This window comes from Pocillopora damicornis, chromosome 1, assembly GCF_964200805.1.
Source record: "Pocillopora damicornis chromosome 1, jaPocDami1.2, whole genome shotgun sequence".
Lineage (NCBI taxonomy): Eukaryota > Metazoa > Cnidaria > Anthozoa > Scleractinia > Pocilloporidae > Pocillopora > Pocillopora damicornis.
Window position 1 is genome coordinate 3,722,343 of NC_142670.1, and position 19,457 is coordinate 3,741,799.

Sequence of the window (19,457 nt, forward strand, 5' to 3'; positions counted from 1 at the left end):
AATACTCGTTACAGATATTAAACTTAAGTTTGTTTGCCAAACCAGTACCGTTGATAATGATTTTTTTTTGTTTTTTTTTTAACGTGCATGCGCTTTTGTTTCTTACACTTTCTCTTCTTAACAGGTGTCAGATTGTGACAGATACATTTAAAGAAATGCTTCAAAGTTTGTTGGCAAGCCATTTGAATCACCTTTTTCATTATACAAATGAAAATATTTCGGTGAAGCCTCTATTTAACTTGCATTACCTCAGTCTGTTTCAACTACCATTTACTCGTTCAAAAATTGTTCAGCTCATGGAGGATCTTGCCGTAATTACAGCCCTAAATCAGTAGGGTACTCACAGGCACCCATACTTCGATATGTTTTGTTCAAAAGAACATGCATTCATTTACTGACATCAATGAAAACGCCTTGTCACTTATGGCAAGGGAAAATTCCGTTGGCTAGATTATCTCAATCTCAACGCCCTCGACAAAAGTTGTTAAATATACAATTTCCATCGCTGTTTTGCCAGTTGCAGGCGATGTAAAAAAAAAGGAAAATTTTAGAGTCATCATTCTTTTTCGAAACATATGTCCCGGATTTTTTCATGGGCATTATGTTCAACCACTAATACGCGCTTAGAAGGTCGTTCATCGCTCACACGTACAAGTTAGATGAGCTGAGCATATTCTGTGAACGATATTTTCACTTTTAAGAAGCAAGAGCAATTTTCCTGACACAAGTGGAAGACTGTAATGTTTCAGCACATAGTAGACTTTATGGTTGGAGTGTGATCTTACCTCCGGGAATCTCGCAAATATAGGCATTTTTATCATTCCGAGAGATACCATTAAAGAGGCCTCCATTCTTGGATATTTCCGCATAATCGTCGGTACCATCTGGCTGAGAATCTCGCCATTTTGAAATGTTTAATTGTTCTCCACTCAGCCAAGTCCAAACCCCGCCTATCTTCCATAAACCAATGTGCCACGCACTAGCATTCCAAGTACCACGCTTCTGAATCTCGTTACTGATAAACTGCCATTCTTCTTCAGTTTCGATGGAGACTAAGTCAAATCCCTGGTCGTTACAGACACGCCTACTGTTATTCCAATCTCTTACGCTTTTTTTGGAAAATATATAAGAGTTTTTTAAACAGGTTGCTTGGCACTCTACGAGAAAAACCAGTACTTCAAAACTGGTACTCAAGACCTTAGGCATACATTCTTCGATGTGTTATGTTTAAAAGAACATGCATTTACTAACTGACCTCAGTGAACACACCTTGTAACTTGTGGCAAGGAAAAATTCCGTTGGCTAGATTATCCCAATCTCAACGCACTCGACAAAAGTTGTTAAATGTACAATTTCGATCGCGGTTTTTCAGCTGCAGGCGATGCAAAAAAAAGGACAATTTTAGAGTAATCATTTTTTTTTCGAAACATATGTCCCGGATTATTTATGGGCATTATGTTCAACAACTAATACACGCTTAAAAGTTCATTCGTCGCTAACACGTACATGTTCAAGTGAGGTGAGCTGAGCATATTCTGTGAACAATATCTTCATCTTAAGAAGCAAATGCAATTTTTCTGACACAAGTGCAAGACTGTAATATTTCAGCATGTAATACACTTTATGGTTGGAATGTGATCTTACCTCCGGGAATCTCGCAAATGTAGGCATTTTCATCATTTTGAGAGATACCATTAAAGAGGCCTCCATTCTTGGATATTTCCGCATATTCGCTGTTACCATCTTGCTCAGAATCTCGCCATTTCGAAATATTTAGCTTTTCTCCACTCAGCCAAGTCCAAACCCTGCTTATCGTCCATAAACCAATGTGCCACGCACTGGAATTACAAGTACCACGCTTTTGAATTTCATGTTTGATAAATTTCCATTCTTCTTCAGTTTCGATGGAGACTAAGTCAAATCCCTGTTCTAAACAGACATCCCTGTTGTCATACCATCCTCTTCCGCTTTTCGAAATTATGTAGGAGGAGTTTTTGAAACAGGTTGCTTGGCACTCTATGGGAAAAAAAATAAAGGACAAAAAATAGACAAAAAAATGTATACTGTTGTAACAATAGTGATAATTCTGATGGTGGAGACAAAGGAATAAATAAATAAATAATTGTTTACTGATCATAACAATAGTAATAACGATATAGATGAAGAAGAGAAAGTATATTTTTATTCCATTAACATTGATAAAAAAACAATGGGCATCAAAACTTTCTACCTCACCAAAGGAAAAATTAGAATTAGGCAAGGTTTTAAAAGTGGAAATTGGGGAAATCAGGGTAATAACAAAGTTAGTCTGACTTTTTTTTATTTTTGCTTTCCAACTAACGTTTTTTTAATAGCAAGCCGATGTAATTCCAGGAGGAAGTCTATCACTAATCATTTTGATAATTCAGTCAAATCCTTTCTTTTTTCCGGTTAATTTTTATGGTACATAAATATTATATTGGAATTACACTTTCTCACCTGTACCTGGCAATTCCATCATCAAATGAAGGATGACTGTAGAAGAGAAAATGAGATTGTTATGTCGAAAATAACGTTTGAAACAACTAAAAAGTTTATTAGATTTCGAGGTAGACTAGTACTGATGCATTTTATTCGCTGCATGCACTTCAAAATCTACCTATGACTTTTCTTACCTTCCCTTAGGAGCTTAGGGATGCGTTTCATCAGAAGATGTTTACATGACTATAATTCAAGGACCACCTTCAATTTATTATCTATCTCTTGCCTTTAATTTTGTTTTGTTTGAAACTTAAATCTAAAATGGAAATGAAAGGAAATTGCGGTAAAAAATGCCAAAAACTTTAGACAGTTTTTAACTGTTCCTCGAAGTAACCGGGATGGGCGCTTATTCCTTTGGGCAAGGACTTCACATTCTTAGAGTAAAGCAAATACTTGTGCCTTATAGCTTTGTTTTTCCCAGAATCATCACCGAGAGGTCAAACGTATGGATTAGACATTTATTTGTAAGTTCAAAAAGTTCAAAATTGTCGCTTCTCGGAACAGATAACTACAATATAAATATTTACAACTTATTCGATGCCGACATTTTGCGCGATATTATTCCAAGTCAAGAGAGTGCCGTTGGGAAACCATTCAAGTGTTCTTTATAACCGTCAGAAAAGTTTAATGAGCTACGAAATTTGTTGCTTAAAAAAGGGAAAAAACAACAACAACAAAAATAAAATCCGTTTGGTAGGTGCAGCCTTCTGTTGTTCCGCTCTTCGTCTGTATTTTTGCAATGTTGTATAGTGGAATACTGTGAGCATGTTCCATTGCCCAAATAAATGGCTTAAATGGCGTAGTAGCGGAGTGATAAAAAAGTATATCTTTCGACAAATGACCCTATTATTATTTCAAAATAAAAAAAAAAGTGATTTCAGTGGCGATGAAAATTGTAAATGAAGACAGTAAACGTACAAATTTAGCTTTTTTTTCTCTTTTTCTCACTGCGTTGGAATTCATTAATTTACCGTTTACTGGGTTTTGGCGTCCATTTAGAAAATAAAATTCAACAACTGAAACCGATAAAAAATTCGAGGATGCAGGGAATTTATTAAAGGGAAATAAAAGATGAACCCGTCACAAGCTGAACTGTTGCTGACGGCATTTATTATGATAAACACTTGTCCAAACTGGCCCTCTGTTTATCACAATTATTTTTTCGACTTAGCGTTTTTATAAAATGAGCACGAATGCAACTCCCATTTCTTTTCGTGCAAGATTGTTTAAGTGAAACGTCTGAATTAGTTTTAGTCGACGAACACAATTGGTTTTTTTCGCGAAAAAGATCATATATAGCGTCTGTTTATTTCTCGGTTAACTTATGGTCACAGCAGCTTCATGAGGTAGGCGACTATGTTATCGTGTTCCTGAAACCCTATATAATATTTCTCAAAGGCTTTGCACTAAACGTCCATTAAGACACAATCGTGAATTATAACTACCATTTCAATTTTAAAACCGCAAAACTGTTTCAAGAATAAAAAATATCTAGATCTAACCAGACACTATTTACTTAACATTTCCATAACATAATCAGAAGATGTAGTAGAGCTTCGGTTGTACTTACTCAGAGCAGAGTGTAAAAACAGGGCTGTGAACATTTTACCGGATTGAAGCCCAATTCTTCAAGCTTATGATATAGAGAAGTTTCCCCCAGCAGATGCCAGTACACTTATGCTATATAGTTCTTAACATGAAAACAACACCGACGCGACAGATTGTGTAACGTATTAAAACTCTTTTGAGGGCGGTAATATGACATATGATAATACTCGATCGCTTCTCACTGACATAAGCCACCACTATTTTTTCCCTTGATAAAAGGAACAATGAAGCTAAAGGCTTTTTCCACCAGGTGCAAAGGAATTGTTTGCTTCAGCAAAACAGGAAACTCGCTATAATTAGCTATATAGAAATAGCTATACTAGTTTACATTTTCTTATAGAGCAGATAATAATAAGTTGATAAAATACGTTTTTAATAAAACTACTTCATGAATCATGTTTAAAGTTAGTGTTCTTTTGTAAATCAGTATTTTCCTACCGGAAGCTTTATCGAGTATTCGATCTGTTCAACTGCACGAATGGAAGAAATTACCATCTATCCATCAAATAAATGAAGCTGCTCGTTGAAACTGATAACGTTTACATCGTATTTTAATAACTTCACCAGCGGGACTGATTCTATAATACATGTATGAGGAATAAACCAGGGGAAGTAGAAGTCCTCTGGTGAATTCATATTAACGCTGCATGTATTGGAACGACATGCAGGGGAATCCAGCATTTCTCTGAGTCTGCGAGAAACACAATAACATCGATATTTGTTTAAATAGTAATTGGGAGAGTGGAATAGCAAATAATAAGGAGGGAGGCTCGAGCGCTCGAAGGAAGGCGCGCAAAGGACACTAATAAGTGAAAACTTTCCCTTTAAAGAGACGAAAAGTGTCCTTTATGGCTCCTCAATGTTATAGACCAGTCTAGAAGGGGGGGGGGGGGTGGGGAAGGGCAGGATAAAATTTACTTTATCTTTCCATAGGGTTCTGTGTGATATTCTTATCCTTCCACATTGGCAACTAACAATCACTTTGATATGATTCGAACTAGCTCTAGGCAAGCAAATTGATATTCCGCTCGTTGATAAACTGGGCACTGTAAGTCAATGTCGCGAAAGACAATAGCATTCTGCGCGATACAAGACCGCCGAACGTCTAAGGCAATTGCGGAAGATTCGTTCAGAAAAAGTAGAATCCCCCAACGGATTTTTAGGTTGGTATGTTGCAGAGTCCCGAAAACGGAAGTTTAAGGCAATCCGTATGGTTTACATACTCCATGATCGTGTAATAAAAAAAGACGCCTTTAAGTGACCACCTGCCAAGTTACGTCAACACTCAAAATTTTTCGCAATGCCGACCGCCAATAGAAACACAGAAGTGTCCCGCGGTGTCTCAAGAGGCTATCAGCAAAAACAAATTTTGCAGGTAACAATCGAACAGTTTTCCGTACCAGAACGTAGTTAAATAGTCTAAGAACTCTTTTCTCTCTTTATCTTTCGTTATTCACAGTCAGTGATCTAAAGCACAAATAGCTGTTTTCTAGGTTATTTAGAGCAGACTATTGGAGCCAGGGTACCTGGCAAGGGTCACTTGCCGACGAAGCGACGGTAATTGCAACATTCAGTATTAAACAGCATGTCATTTTTCCCGTTCTGTGTGGTTAAAGACAGAGTAACATTAAGCAGAATCACAAAACGCTCTTTCAATTCATTTGAGTGACGCCTCTTAGTTTCTTATATATGTTTTTTTTTTCCATTCGCATTTTCCCATCCGCCATCCACACCCGACATCTGCAGTCATCCGGTCCACGTTTTACAGACGCCCGGACGTTTTGCCTCACAAAACACCTCGGCAGTTCTTTCTGGTGACATGTTCAAATTGACTACTCACAAGTTGCAATTGGCAGGCTAAAGAATTCGGTTGGATAAGACGTCTTTGATAATTACTCACGTGCGTTTTGATATTAAGGAAACCTTTTATTTGAAATTATTGTTAAAACAGAAATGCTTAGTTTGACATTACCTACCACGTTACCACAGTTATTTAATAACGATATAGCTGCTTCTAAAAGCACGCCCTTGTACTACAGGAACAAGAAAATTTAAAAGGTTCTATCGCTATCTGCTGCCGTATTTTCTTCCGAAGGCCTTTGGGGAAACAACAAGCTCGAGTCACGTGCGAGAACTCTGAAGAAGTCTTATTTTTTTTTTCGGACTATGCTTGCGATACTAATAAACTCAACAAAAATTCTTCTTCTAAAGAGAAATTTGGTACTCACTCAACAAAGTTATTGAATATCGGACGATTCCCTAAATCTGAAAAGCCTTTGTCAACATCTCACTTTTTAACTCGTGAATTGCGCGCATGCGCAAGAGCGAGTTATAGATACGATGTGGGGAATAGCATTCGCTCGCTCGCTCGCTCGCTCGATTGGTCGATTCCTGTAAACTTTTTTTAGATTTTAGGCTTTTGAGTACATTTGATAGTTTTTGGCGAGCAATAAACAGACGAAATGGCGACCTTTGTTGCTAAGAATAGTGGTGGGGTGAAAAAGAAGCCAATGATAATCTTAAAAGAGTTTTTTTTTTCGTTTTAGTTTCAACAAGCGGCGCCAGCGACTGGCAAGCATTCAAGGATTCACACTGAAATAACAACAACCTTCGTTTTTCATAAAATTGTAATTTACAATCCTTGAACTTGAAAACAATCCGAAGATTCATTGAAAATACCACTTACTGCGAAGCGCTCGGAGTTTACAGATGTTCAAAAGCTTTTTCTGTTATAGCGTGAGATTGAGGACAAAATTGATCATTACGTTTCGTTGCGTGTGTTTTTCCTGTGTGAAGCAACAGAAGATGCCGGCGACTGACTAAATAACAAGTTAACACGAAAATCAAATAACACTTAGACAAACAATTTTAGCTACCGATTTTCAGTGAATTTTTAAAGAACAATTTTCTCGTAAGTTTCAAGACAATTTGAAGATTCAACATATATACAACGTACTAAAATGCGAAAGTTACACACCACAAAATTGATAAATAGGCCTGAAATGAAATTCTCTCTTGTTATTGATTATACGTTGCCTAGCACGTGACTTAAATCTACCCAGGCGGAGATCAAAAATGACGGTGGCAGGCTTGGCTTAGTTATATCACTCAAAACTCGTTCCCGTTTGTCTCATTTGATAAAGAGGGAATCGTTAATGTTTTCATTAAGACAGTATTGCCTTGATTTTCTAATATTTACAACGAAAGACAGTAAATTTCAGTTTTCACTCACATTTACTTCCAACCTTTTCTTTTGAACCAGAAACAAAAATGATAGACGTTTAAAACACATGACATCATACACCTTGTTAAATGTAATAGCATGATCATTTCAATTGTAATGCCTTCTTGTCCCAACGTTACTTTGTTTCTTTGCTACATTAGCGAACACTGAACTACTGTTCGTACTCTAGATGACAATCAACCACAAAATTCCCTAAACCAGATAACATTAAACATAATCTCAAAAATCATGTGTCAATTCACGAGTTTGCTCACAGAGCACTTTGATCTGTTTGAGTTACGTTTCTCTCAGCCTTTCGCTCAACCAATTCTGATCTTTTTTCCCCAAATTTCCTTCTGGCCGAATCAGGTTGGTAGCAATTCTTCTTTGGGAAAACTTTTTTCCAGATCAGTCTCATGATAGAAGAATAAGCTTTCAGAGTGTGTTGTTTTGAGTCAAAATGAGCGTTGTGTTGCTAATTCATTATGCAGGAAATTGGATGTCATTTACATTTTTGACGTCTTGTCTCCCGTTAAATTCAATTCTAAGAACTCAGACTTTTCACCTGTTTAAAAGAAAGCATAGCAAAAATATCAATTAATAGCGTAAGAAATCGTTTCTCTACGTTACTCATTATTCTTTTGAAATAATGGAGTGGATTAAAATGTTAAATAGTCATAAATAGTCAAGCTCGAGAGAGTAAATTTTTGGTATCGATTGTAAATGTCCACTCTTGCGGTCGACTATTCACCATTGCGAGTCTTTGTTTATTAAGCTATTTAAGAAACCATCTCGGTGATTTTAGAGCAGTAGCATAACACGAACTAACTCGGAACAAATATGGTTTTACTTAAAGTAAGTTTCTAATTTCAATTGATTCTCAAAGCTCAAATGACTGTTCTGCCTTACTTTACCTTTTTACAATGCTCTTCTCCACAAGTAGTTAGATACTGTTTGTATTTTACTTTTCATTTGGATACATCAGTCTGGAATTTCGAGGTATGCCGAGCAGACCAATTAAGAAATACCACTACGACATACAAAATGGGTGAGTAATCAACACTATCTCAAGGACATTTCGATTTGAAACCCCCCCATTTGTTATCGCGCGGCTTTCTTGGTTTTGCAAAATAACAGGTCAGTTACCAAAAATAACCACGTCAGCTTCGATAATTGTCCTAAGATTATTAAGGAAATAAGCCAGCTATCGACTCGCGTTATGAAAAATTATGGGGTGTTGATATTGTTCACATCTCCCTTCGAAGCTTTGTCTTTGGGCAAAATGTTCCCTTTTCGGACAGTCTATAAGCGGCGGAAAATCATCAGCCTGAGGCGATTTATTCACAAATTAATGAGATATCAAAGATGCGTATCCCGCCAAAGAAGGACGAATCACGCAAGTTCCTCGATATATTGTTGTACCTACATCTCTCTAGATGGAGATGTCCTTAAGATGATCGCGAGATAGCTCTGAAATCTCATCTATCCTTTTTCTAACATTACGAAAGGAGAAATGAGGTACAGACACATGGGGGCTCTGGCCCGTCTCCTTCTAATTTATGTGAAAATCAAAGCGCTTTATTCGAAAGCCTTCATTTATAGTACTTTTGCATAGTGCTGTAAATTAGATCGATCTGCACCACGTATCACACTAAAATGATACATTATTTTTGCAGTATTTAAATACCCACATCTAAATATGAAGGGTGGGGCAAAGGGGGGGAGGAGGAGTTGAAATAGATCTAAAAACCTCTTCTCTTTCTAATGGCTTCAATTTTCCCTTAGCAACTGCTCTCTGGGTTTTTTTTCCCGGAAAGTCTGATGAAAAACCTTTTTGTTTTTTCACGTTTACAGCGTTCCTTCACTTAAGATAAACTCAGGGCGTTTCTTGCCCAGGTGCATCTTTCCCGAACATCAAAGTTAGTTCCATTTCTTCCTAGAAACTCGCAATTTTTAATCCGTTGAATCCACTACGTTTAATCAGATGCAACTGATCCTGAAGAAATCTAAAATATTATTTGGTTTTTGTCACAAATTCAATTATTTGTTTTTTCACTCACTTATTAATCATAAAATTTAAAAGTCAACTTTAACCGCTACTATTACCAAAGCAAATCGTATTTGCTATTTTATACGTATTTTTTATATATAACAACTTTATTTAAATAATAACATATAACATATTATTATTAAAAAAGGGTTATAGAAGGGAGGAACTTAATCCTCATTGTAAACTATACCCCAGATATAAAAATTTAATACTATGCAATATACATATACATACTGATACATTTTACATACAGGCATATATCTATATAAATATAAAATCTAAATAAAGAAGACATATCTAAGATAACTATTTTGTTTAAGATTATAACTAAATAATGTATAATACATAGAATAATTTAATTTTTAGTCATAGGCCTAGTTAAAAAATGTTGATTTAAGAGCTTTCTTAAAAGCATTAATTGAGTCAAGTTCAACTACTGATGACGGTAAACTGTTCCATGTGTCGATATGTCTGTACCAAAAAGAGTACTTAAAGATGTCTGTACGGCTAAATGGTTTATATAGTTTAAACTGATGACTTTTTCTTGATTGCCTGTTACTGAAGGATATGTAATTATTAGTGTTTACAGAAGAGTGTCCTTTAATGAACTTAAAAAGCTGAACCAAACTAAGAAACTCTCTGCGCTGAGCTAGTGTCGCTAGTTTCAAGGATTTCAGTCGGTCTTCATACGGAGTGTCTTTATCAATGATCCATCTTGTAACGTTCCTTTGCACGCATTCAAGTTTTTCAATGAGATATGCTTGGTGAGGATTCCACGCTTGACAAGCGTACTCGAGTATTGGACGGATCATGGATCTATAACCAGTAAATAGAGCCCTAGAGTGAGATCCAAATGTCCGCTTGAGTAAGCCCAATAATCTGTTCGATCTTGCAACAACAGACAGTACGTGGGGTTTCCAAGATAAATCACTGGAAAGAACTACCCCGAGATGTTTGTGTGTAGATACTTGGGTAAGTAGCTTGCTATTAATAGAATAGTTGCACGGAGAGGGAGTTCTAGCCCTGGTGAACTTCATGGACTCGCATTTGTCAGCATTTGTTCCTAAAAGCCACGAGCCACACCAATCAGTGACTTTATCTAGACTCTCCTGGGCAGTGATGGACGTTTGAGATGGAGTACAGTAATTATAGATTAACATATCATCAGCAAACATTTCTGCAGGACTTGATAAAGATTCAGGGATGTCATTGACGTATAGGATAAATAACAGGGGGGCAAGAATGCTCCCCTGTGGAACACCAGATGTGACAGGCGTCCAGTCAGATTGGCAGCCCTCGATTACAACACGTTGAGATCGACCTTGGAGAAAATTGGATAGCCAGGAAAGTAGAGAGCCGGTAATGCCAAAGCGTTCTAGTTTGAGTAGAAGACGGTCATGAGGAACTGAGTCGAAGGCCTTTTCGAAGTACAGAAATATTACATCGGTAGAGAGGCGTTTATCTAGTGCTTTGGCCCATTCATGGAAAAGGTGTATCAACTGAGAGGTACAGGAGTATCCAGGACGAAAGCCATATTGATGACTACTAAGTAGATTATTTGATTCAATAAATCCAAAAATGCGATTGTATATCAGTCTTTCTAGGGTCTTTACAATCAGACTCGTAAGAGAGATAGGACGATAATTCTTGACTAGATCTTTTTGGCCCTTTTTGAAAATTGGAATGACGTGAGCAGATTTCCATTCCACAGGCAAGGTGCCAGATTGGAGTGAAAAGTTAAATAAATTTGTCATGGACTCTGATATAGCTGGTGCATGAAGGGGTAAGTTTCTAAAGAAACTGTGGTGCTGCGTCGGTGGGAGAGTATAGAAGGTAATTTAGTGTTAACAACTGGGTTGAAAACGTAAATTAGCCACCGTAAAGAGTAAAAAAGCTGACGTTTCGAGCGTTAGCCCTTCGTCAGAGCGATTAGAGGAATTGTGGGTTGTGTATGGATTTATATGTAGAAAGTGGAGCTACGCCATTGGTGGGAATATGATGACGAAAAAACAGGAATAAATTAGTTGAATGAAAAGCGCTCGTTGATTCCGTGGGGATTAAGGGTGCCGATTTGAAATATAAATTTTTGTTCTAGTGTTTTACGGCTTTCCGAACTGCCTAGATGTAAGGAAAGGCCGCAAACTGCCATATGCTGTTTAGAATGATAAGGAAGATTAAAGTGTCTAGCGACTGGCTTGGATGCGTCCTTGTCATTTATTTCCACATCGCGAAGGTGTTCTCGGAATCGGTCACCCAGTCGTCTTCCTGTCTCGCCGATGTATAACTTATTGCAATAAGTGCAAGTTATGCAGTAAATAACATTGGCGGAGGTACACGTAAAGTGATCAATGATGTTAATGGATCTTTTGGGTCCCGACACTTTAATCTTCCTTATCATTCTAAACAACATATGGCAGTTTGCGGCCTTTCCTTACATCTAGGCACAGGCGGCCCAAGCTCCAGTTGTGAGATGATCATCTTGCGCAATAACAGTCATGGCGGAATTATAAGAGTTTGTATGGGAATATTTACGACCGCTCTAAGGTATAAAATAATACGTCAAATTCTCTAAAAAAATACCTCACCTTACTTTCACAGCGTATCGCTTGTTATATGACCGCTTACTTTGATGAAAAGAACGCATTTTAGCGAGTTGTCCATTTCGAGGTTTTCAACGTTCATAAGAAAAGCCCAAGGCTGAACACTCCATTTCCGAACGCCTGTTCCGAGAAGCGAAAAATCCAAGCTCAAAATGACCGGGCGCCCACAAATCCAACGCAGAATCCAAGCACATATACTGTAGTTTCATTCCAATTCACTAAAAACTCAATCTTCCCCGTGCAACCGACACTAAGTCGCAGTTTGCTTCAAAAATTTCCAGTTTAGAGGTTTCTAACAGCCCGCGGCCACATCAACCTTGACACACGACCGTTGAAAACCAGCTCGGTAACCCTACCTCCTTTTCAAACTGAGCTTTGCCGGGGACCATACCGTCAGTTATCGTCAATAAATTGTTTTAGAACCACGGGTCCCCTCAGTAGAAATCGATCAAGAGGCTTTTGTTTCGATCGGCCAATCGAATTCGCCTCCGGAAATGTTTACAAATTCAAAATAATTTACAGGCATAGTTGCAAACCGCACAGCTGATCTCGTAAATCTCGATAATTTCCTTTCAATTTCAAAAAGAAAAAAATGTCCTCGGTAAAAAATAGTCTATTCCACGGTTGCAGCAGGGACGTAATCAATTCGAACTCGTATCTGAAATGGAAATCGTGGTAAGTATTGTTGCTGGATATCCGTGCGGACGAAACGAAATAACAGTTGTCTTGTTAGCAACATTAAACTAAGTATGTCCAGATAGAGCTAAATTGAATACTGGAACAAATCCTTCCAAGGTTTTCCTCTGACTCCGAAAATAATCATTGGCCGATTGGCCGATCGAAACAATAGCCTCTTGATCGATTTCTACTGAGGGGACCCGTAGTTCTAAAACAATTTATAGACGATAACTGACGGTATGGTCCCCGGCGAGGCTCAGTTCAAAAAGGAGGTAGGGTTACCGAGCTGGTTTTCAACGGTCGTGTGTCAAGGTTGATGTGGCCGCGGGCTGTTAGAAACCTCTAAACTGGAAATTTTTGAAGCAAACTGCGGCTTAGCGTCGGTTGCACGGGAACGATTGAGTTTGTAGTGAACTGAAATGAAACTACAGTATATGTGCTTGGATTCTGCGTTGGATTTGTGGGCGCCCGATCATTTTGAGCTTGGATTTTTCGCTTCTCGGATCAGGCGTTCGGAAATGGAGTGTTCAGCCTTGGGCTTTTCTTATGTACGTTGAAAACCTCGAAATAAACAACTCGCTTAAATGGGCTCTTTTCATCAAAGTAAGCGGTCAGATAACAAGCGACACACTGTGGAAGTAAGGTGAGGTCTTTTTTTTTTGAGAATTTGACGTATTTTTTATTCCTTAGAGCGGTCGTAAATATGCCCATACAAACTCTTATAATTCCGTCATGACTGTTATTGCGCAAGATGATCATCTCACAGCTGGAGCTTGGGCCGCCTGTGATCTAGGCAGTTCGGAAAGCCGTAAAACACTAGAACAAAAATTTATATTTCAAATCGGCACCCTTAATCCCCACGGAATCAACGAGCGCTTTTCATTCAACTAATTTATTCCTGTTTTTTCGTCATCATATTCCCACCAATGGCGTAGCTCCACTTTCTACATATAAATCCATACACAACCCACAATTCCTCTAATCGCTCTGACGAAGGGCTAACGCTCGAAACGTCAGCTTTTTTACTCTTTACGGTGGCTAATTTACGTTTTCAACCCAGTTGTTAACACTTAATTACCTTCTATAGCTGGTGCAGCCTCGCGAAGCATACGCGCTGATATCCCATCCGGACCATGAGCTTTTGTAACGTTTAAACCAATGAGCAATTTCTCGACCTCAGATTTAGAGCAATGTAGACTTGAGATGACTTGATCAGTGAAAGGTTGAAGATCGTCACGTAACTTCTTAGGAATACCAGGACTCTCTATAAAAACCGATGAGAAGAAGTTGTTGAATAGCTGTGCTTTATCGAAGCTGTTTGAAGCCTTTTGGTTCTCCAGGGATACTTCAGGTGGATTAGATCGTGATTTCGTCTTAGATTTTATGAAAGTCCAGAAACGTTTAGGATTGTTACTGTTTTGAAGAGACTGAACATGGTGCCAATAGCTCTTGTTTATTTCAGATTTGACTTTGTTTCTACACTGCCTATATTTTTCCCAGTCAGATTGAAGTTGAGATGATTTAGCTTTTTTCCATAAGCGTTTCCGTTTGTGAAAAAGGCGACGAATTGCAGATGTTAACCAAGGAACATTTCTTTTTCTTTTCAAATGATGTGTATTGATGTTTTTATTAACAGCAGCAAAGAACAATTCTTTCCATTTAGTCCACATTTGATCAACATTGTTCTCTAAGAATACATTGCCCCATGGGGCATTGGAAAGATGAGAGCGAAAACCTTCCCAATTTGCATTTTTGTAATCGTAAACGATCTTTGGAGCTTGATGTGGACGGGAAATAAAGACATTAAAGTCGAAAAAAACAACGTTATGATCTGAATTTCCAAGGCCACAGTCTATCTCAACATTAGCCAAATGAGCAGGAGTGTTGGTTAAGATTAAATCCAATAAAGCGTCTCCTCTGGTAGGTTTATTCACAAGTTGTGAGAGGCCAAAACGATTAATAACAGAGTCGCAAAAGAAATCGCTGATAGTGTCCGGCTGCCATGGAGCTACAAGGTTCCAGTTCACATTAGGTAGATTAAAATCCCCAAGCAAAAGGATATTACATGATGGTGGAAATTTTTCTAGCGATTGAACCAGTTTAGTTAGGTAGGCCGTATCGCTGCTAGGAGAGCGATAGTATACTCCAATAAAGTATGTTGAGCAGGGATTGAAATGAACTTCACACCAAAGGATTTCACAGTCCGTTTCGAGGTCACAACGTCTATAACAACAAATGTTATCCCTTAGAGCTAACAAAACACCACCACCTTTTCCTAGGCGATCTCTTCGGTAGATATTATAATCAGATGACAGGATTTCTTGATCCATTATTTCAGGGTTCAGCCATGTTTCGGTTATAGCGATGATGTCTAATTCCTTTGTAGCGACCACTGCTTGCAGCTCAGTTCTCTTGTTGACAATACTACGGGCATTTAGACTGCATGATTTGAGAGTCGAGGAATTGAGAGGCCCAGGATTCAGTTGAATGTCGTTAGATATTAGAATGAAAAGAATGAATAGATATTTTCTGGTAGAATAGCGACGGCGAAGCATCGATTTTCCAGATTTGACGAACTTTCGGTGACTTATCCTTGGGAATGTAGCGGCCAGGACGGTAAGACCATTTGCGAATGAAGGCCTCTGATAGATAATACCATCTCTTGAGCTTTTCAGCAACACGTTGACCAAAAATAGCGTCAGGAGAAACGAAATAAGCGGAGCCACACGGGGAGCGTCCGCCATTACCATTTTAACTACTTAAATATTATAAAAAGGTGACGCTATCGTAAAATATTAGTCTAAAAATTGCCCACTAAAATTCAGAGAAAAGCTTAAGACTGTTTGAAGACACGTCAGTCTTTACTGCTTGACTGCAATGCCGCAACATTCTAACCAAATAATAGGAAATAATAGGAGGCGAAGAAACCACCGCTTGAAATTCAGACTGTTTTAAATTCTAACAGCAATCGACAGCCAACGTATAGGTTAGTTACTTTAAAGCAATTTAGTTTGCAGCTAAAGCAAACTTTCCCTAATTACGTATGAAGTACTTACTCTTAATTTAAAGAAAAAAAAGCTTGAAAAGCTCTTGCATCTAGCTTAAAAAACGTTAAAGGCTACTGACTTTAGCAAATTACCCAATCATCGCAGTAACTGACACCTTACAAATGACTTATTCACCAAGCTAAAGGCTCGATTTGAACGGCCGAAATCCTCCCGAAAGATCTAAAATGAGCAACTACTACTGACTAACTATTATATTAAACAATCAAATGATGGAGTTTCAAGCTTGGTCAGTGTTGAATCTAGTTCTTCAAGCTGAGTGTTTTTCCACCTCAAACTCATTGAAAGACTGCAATTCAGCTACCCACGTATCACCAACATCACTTGGATTAACCTGTGAGCTCCTCTTTGCGGAGTTTCCATTGTTTGTAGATGGGAAAACCCTGTTCACCTTCCTTTTGAATCGCTCTCTAATCTGCAGATAGACAAGCTAGGTAAACAAATAAAGGCACCGATAGACATGGAAAGTAAGAAAATGAACCACTCTCACGGTATATTCAAGTTTAAAACCTCATTACATACACCATATGTATAATTAAACTTACCTGACTGTTTCGCACACAGTGAAGAACGAAAATCAGGAAACCCTTTAACAGAAAAAAAGAATGTTTTTCAAGCCAGTTTCGTTTTGTGATTGCGACTTGGGGTACCTATGTTGAAGTTTATTTTCTTAAAGTCCCAAAGAACAACAAAGAGAATCAAATTATTTCTTGACTTGTAAGAATCTCATAGACAGTGGCATCGCTTTTTTCCTTTTCTTTTAATTTTTATCCTCTTTTGTCTGTGTCACATTTACAAATATCTCATCAACACCCTACGATTTATAATTATAAAGTAATCTCGACACTCAATGTGGATAATCTCATGTATGAAACTATAAAATGGTAATATTTTATACTCACCTGAGTAGAGTTGAGGATAGTAAAAATGTAGGAAAAAGCTTTGTGTAGTGGCGACAGGAGACCAAATAACCACGTGATACCCAACAGGGGAATCATCACCATGCATGCTCTAATGCCAACTCTGAAGGACGAAAACTTGTTGATCAATTTATTGCACATCACCCTCACAAACATTTACGGTACCCAGAATTTCTTTTCCCTAATTAATAACAACAAGCTCCTGAGGAAGTAAGACGTATTCGATTGTAAGGATTCTTAAAGATTTCACCCAATCTCTTGCAGGAACTGGAAACTTTCTTCCCTCTCTTTTTTTAAATTTAATTAAGAGCCCTTTCTCACCGTAACTGCTGACTTTGCTTGTCTCCTGTTGGCTGCATTCTGGTCATCTCCCTTATGACTCGTGTGAGTATCAAAATGTTGATCTGATAAAGGAGTAGATAAATTAAAAGCTTGTATTAAGGTATGGCTATTACACATTTCAAGTCTTATATCAGAATCACCAAATTGAATAAGCCGAGTCAGAAACTTACCACTTCAATTGCAATCACAAATGTGACAAATATCCATATCAAATTGTTTGCTGAGGATATCCAACAACTTAAAAGGGGAAAGATAACAAAACAATAAAAAAAATTGGCAGCATTAGATCTGCAGTCAACGTAATTCGTAAGAAATTGCAAAGCGAACAATACGCGGGCGCGCGTAGATATGGAATTTCTCTTCGAGCGTTTGACTCGATAGCTCACGACTGGGCCCAGCGAACGATTGAGATGTCGAGTTGAACACGAGGAGATAAATTTCATATCTGCATCTCATATTTTCAAATTTCATATCTGCAAGCGAAAAACAGAAAGCTGTCCCGAAAGGATAAATGTTATGAGAAGGACTTTTAGGTAAAGTTAATAAAAATGTCAAAGCAAATTAAAAGAAACATCAAAACTTCAAGAAAAAAATTAACAATTTATGGGAAGAAATAGAGGAGAAAAAAAGAAAAAAAACATACGCCTCGTACAATTTGTCGCTGGTGTAACTCTGTATTCCTTCTTTTCCGGCAGCGATGCACAGTGAAATGGCCACCATAACTAAGGGAAAACCTATCACGAAATTATAAACCAATCAAGGCGACTCAATAAGATTAAAATTAAATTAGTTCAAAACAATTAAAAGCAGCATATCGTTAGTTCAACTGTATAATCAAAATACCCCATGACATGACGTGATACATGTGCATCTTGGTGTTAATGTTATAAACCTTTACAACAAACAGATAGAGATAAATTCCCTCGACCAGCATCCAACGGAAAGCGGCCATCAGAAGATACTGCATAATAACTGCTACTATGAGACACACAGCCTGCACAGAGACGTAAAGAAAAAAAAATTTTGTCATTTCAATGTTTTGTTTGATCATAATATATTTAATTTAATTGAAATAATGGAAAAAACCTCCCACCTTGTTCTCTGTGGCGTTTATTCCGGAGAGAAAAAATATTTGTCCAGCTCCTAAAGCCACAGCAAGACTGACGCGTATTTGAGACAGAGGCTGACGAACATCTCTGTTAAAATCAAGATATTAGAGCAGCAACAACAACACACACACACACACACACATCAACTAGCCTGACTAAAAAAATTTGAAATTCGCAACCATACCTCTCAAACACGTCTTCCCCAAGCAGTTGCTTTCTTGGTGTTTTTAGGAATTGCATCATCAATTAGTGAATCAATGTCTGCATCTGAGAAATCGTCAAACTTTAAGTCAGCCAAAGCCGTGGTGTAATGACAATAGTGCGTTGAATTTACACCACGGCTATTACAGTACAAAAATGACGACAACTAAGTTGTTTCGTCACAACCCAGTATCACGCGGCACAAATCAGCCAATCAGAAAGTCGGAATTCGTACAATGTATGAAAGTTGAATAATAAATAGGATTAGTAAATACCACACCTCGAAGATGAATAGCAAAACTGTACATAAACAGGGCCATAACTCTTGACCAGTAACTTTGTTTCGTGATTACTTTTTTATGTCTCCTTTTCTCTTCTCTAGTCCCATTCATAAGAAGCCGAATAGACAGAATGGCGCGTCAAAGGTATAGTTTCCGACCATTTTTCATTATATTGAAAGAAGTAAACTTTTTTGAGGCAGCTGTGTAGTATAAACTAGAACAATTACTCACCTCGCCGGTGAAGGTGGTGGTGAATCACCTCTATTCACCTTTACCTTGGTAAATAATTGTTAATTATTCTTCTGAAATTGTTGCGTTTTTTGCTTCTTTGCCTTCTGTTTCCTTGAGAATATTAATTTGATTACTTGTTTGTTTATGTCTCTCAGATGTCGACGAGTGTACCACTGGTGCTTTTAACTGACATAGTTTTGCTTTATATACTAACATCATTGGATCCTACACGTGTTCGTGTAACCAAACGTCTACTGGAGACGGAAAGAAAGTAATCCAGTATCAGGTAAGAGGAAGGGGCGGATTTCCTAGCCTTATATTCCGCTTCCTATATCTTACAGTGGAATTCTGCCCTTTTGTGCTCCAACTCGTTCTCATGCAGAGATTCTGCATCAGAACAACAAAAAGGAAAATTTTACATGACACACCATCAAAAAAATTTGCAATTCCATTTGGTCACAGTTTTATACGGCAGAAAGCCTCATTCGGCATGATCCACACGAGGAAATATTTTATGTTATGGTAACAGATCGCGTGCGCAAGTACTTCCTATTCCCCGAGGAGCTACTATGGTGAAAAATCCTTATGTACCGCACGGTGGTGCACCATAACACGACGTCGGGAGTTTC

General features: G+C 37.9%; 3 protein-coding genes across 3 annotated transcripts in view; 1 reads left to right on the forward strand and 2 right to left on the reverse strand.

The window, feature by feature from the left end:
• The window catches only part of LOC149051380 (adhesion G protein-coupled receptor E3-like), a 494,984-nt gene that overhangs the window by 13,916 nt on the left and 461,611 nt on the right, over nucleotides 1-19,457 (forward strand). The window lies entirely within an intron of this gene.
• Nucleotides 13,750-15,423, reverse strand: LOC149051382 (uncharacterized). The gene has a single exon (XM_089214179.1). It carries the CDS (start codon nucleotides 15,421-15,423, stop codon nucleotides 13,750-13,752), a length of 1,674 nt encoding a protein of 557 aa, XP_089070305.1.
• On the reverse strand, nucleotides 15,549-18,249 carry LOC149051383 (adhesion G protein-coupled receptor D1-like). The gene is made up of 7 exons (XM_089184950.1): nucleotides 17,850-18,249; nucleotides 17,659-17,740; nucleotides 17,177-17,243; nucleotides 16,986-17,068; nucleotides 16,647-16,767; nucleotides 16,290-16,331; nucleotides 15,549-16,159 (listed from the first exon to the last, which is right to left on the reverse strand). Exons 1-7 carry the CDS (start codon nucleotides 18,055-18,057, stop codon nucleotides 15,995-15,997), a joined length of 768 nt encoding a protein of 255 aa, XP_089041076.1. The 5' UTR covers nucleotides 18,058-18,249; the 3' UTR covers nucleotides 15,549-15,994.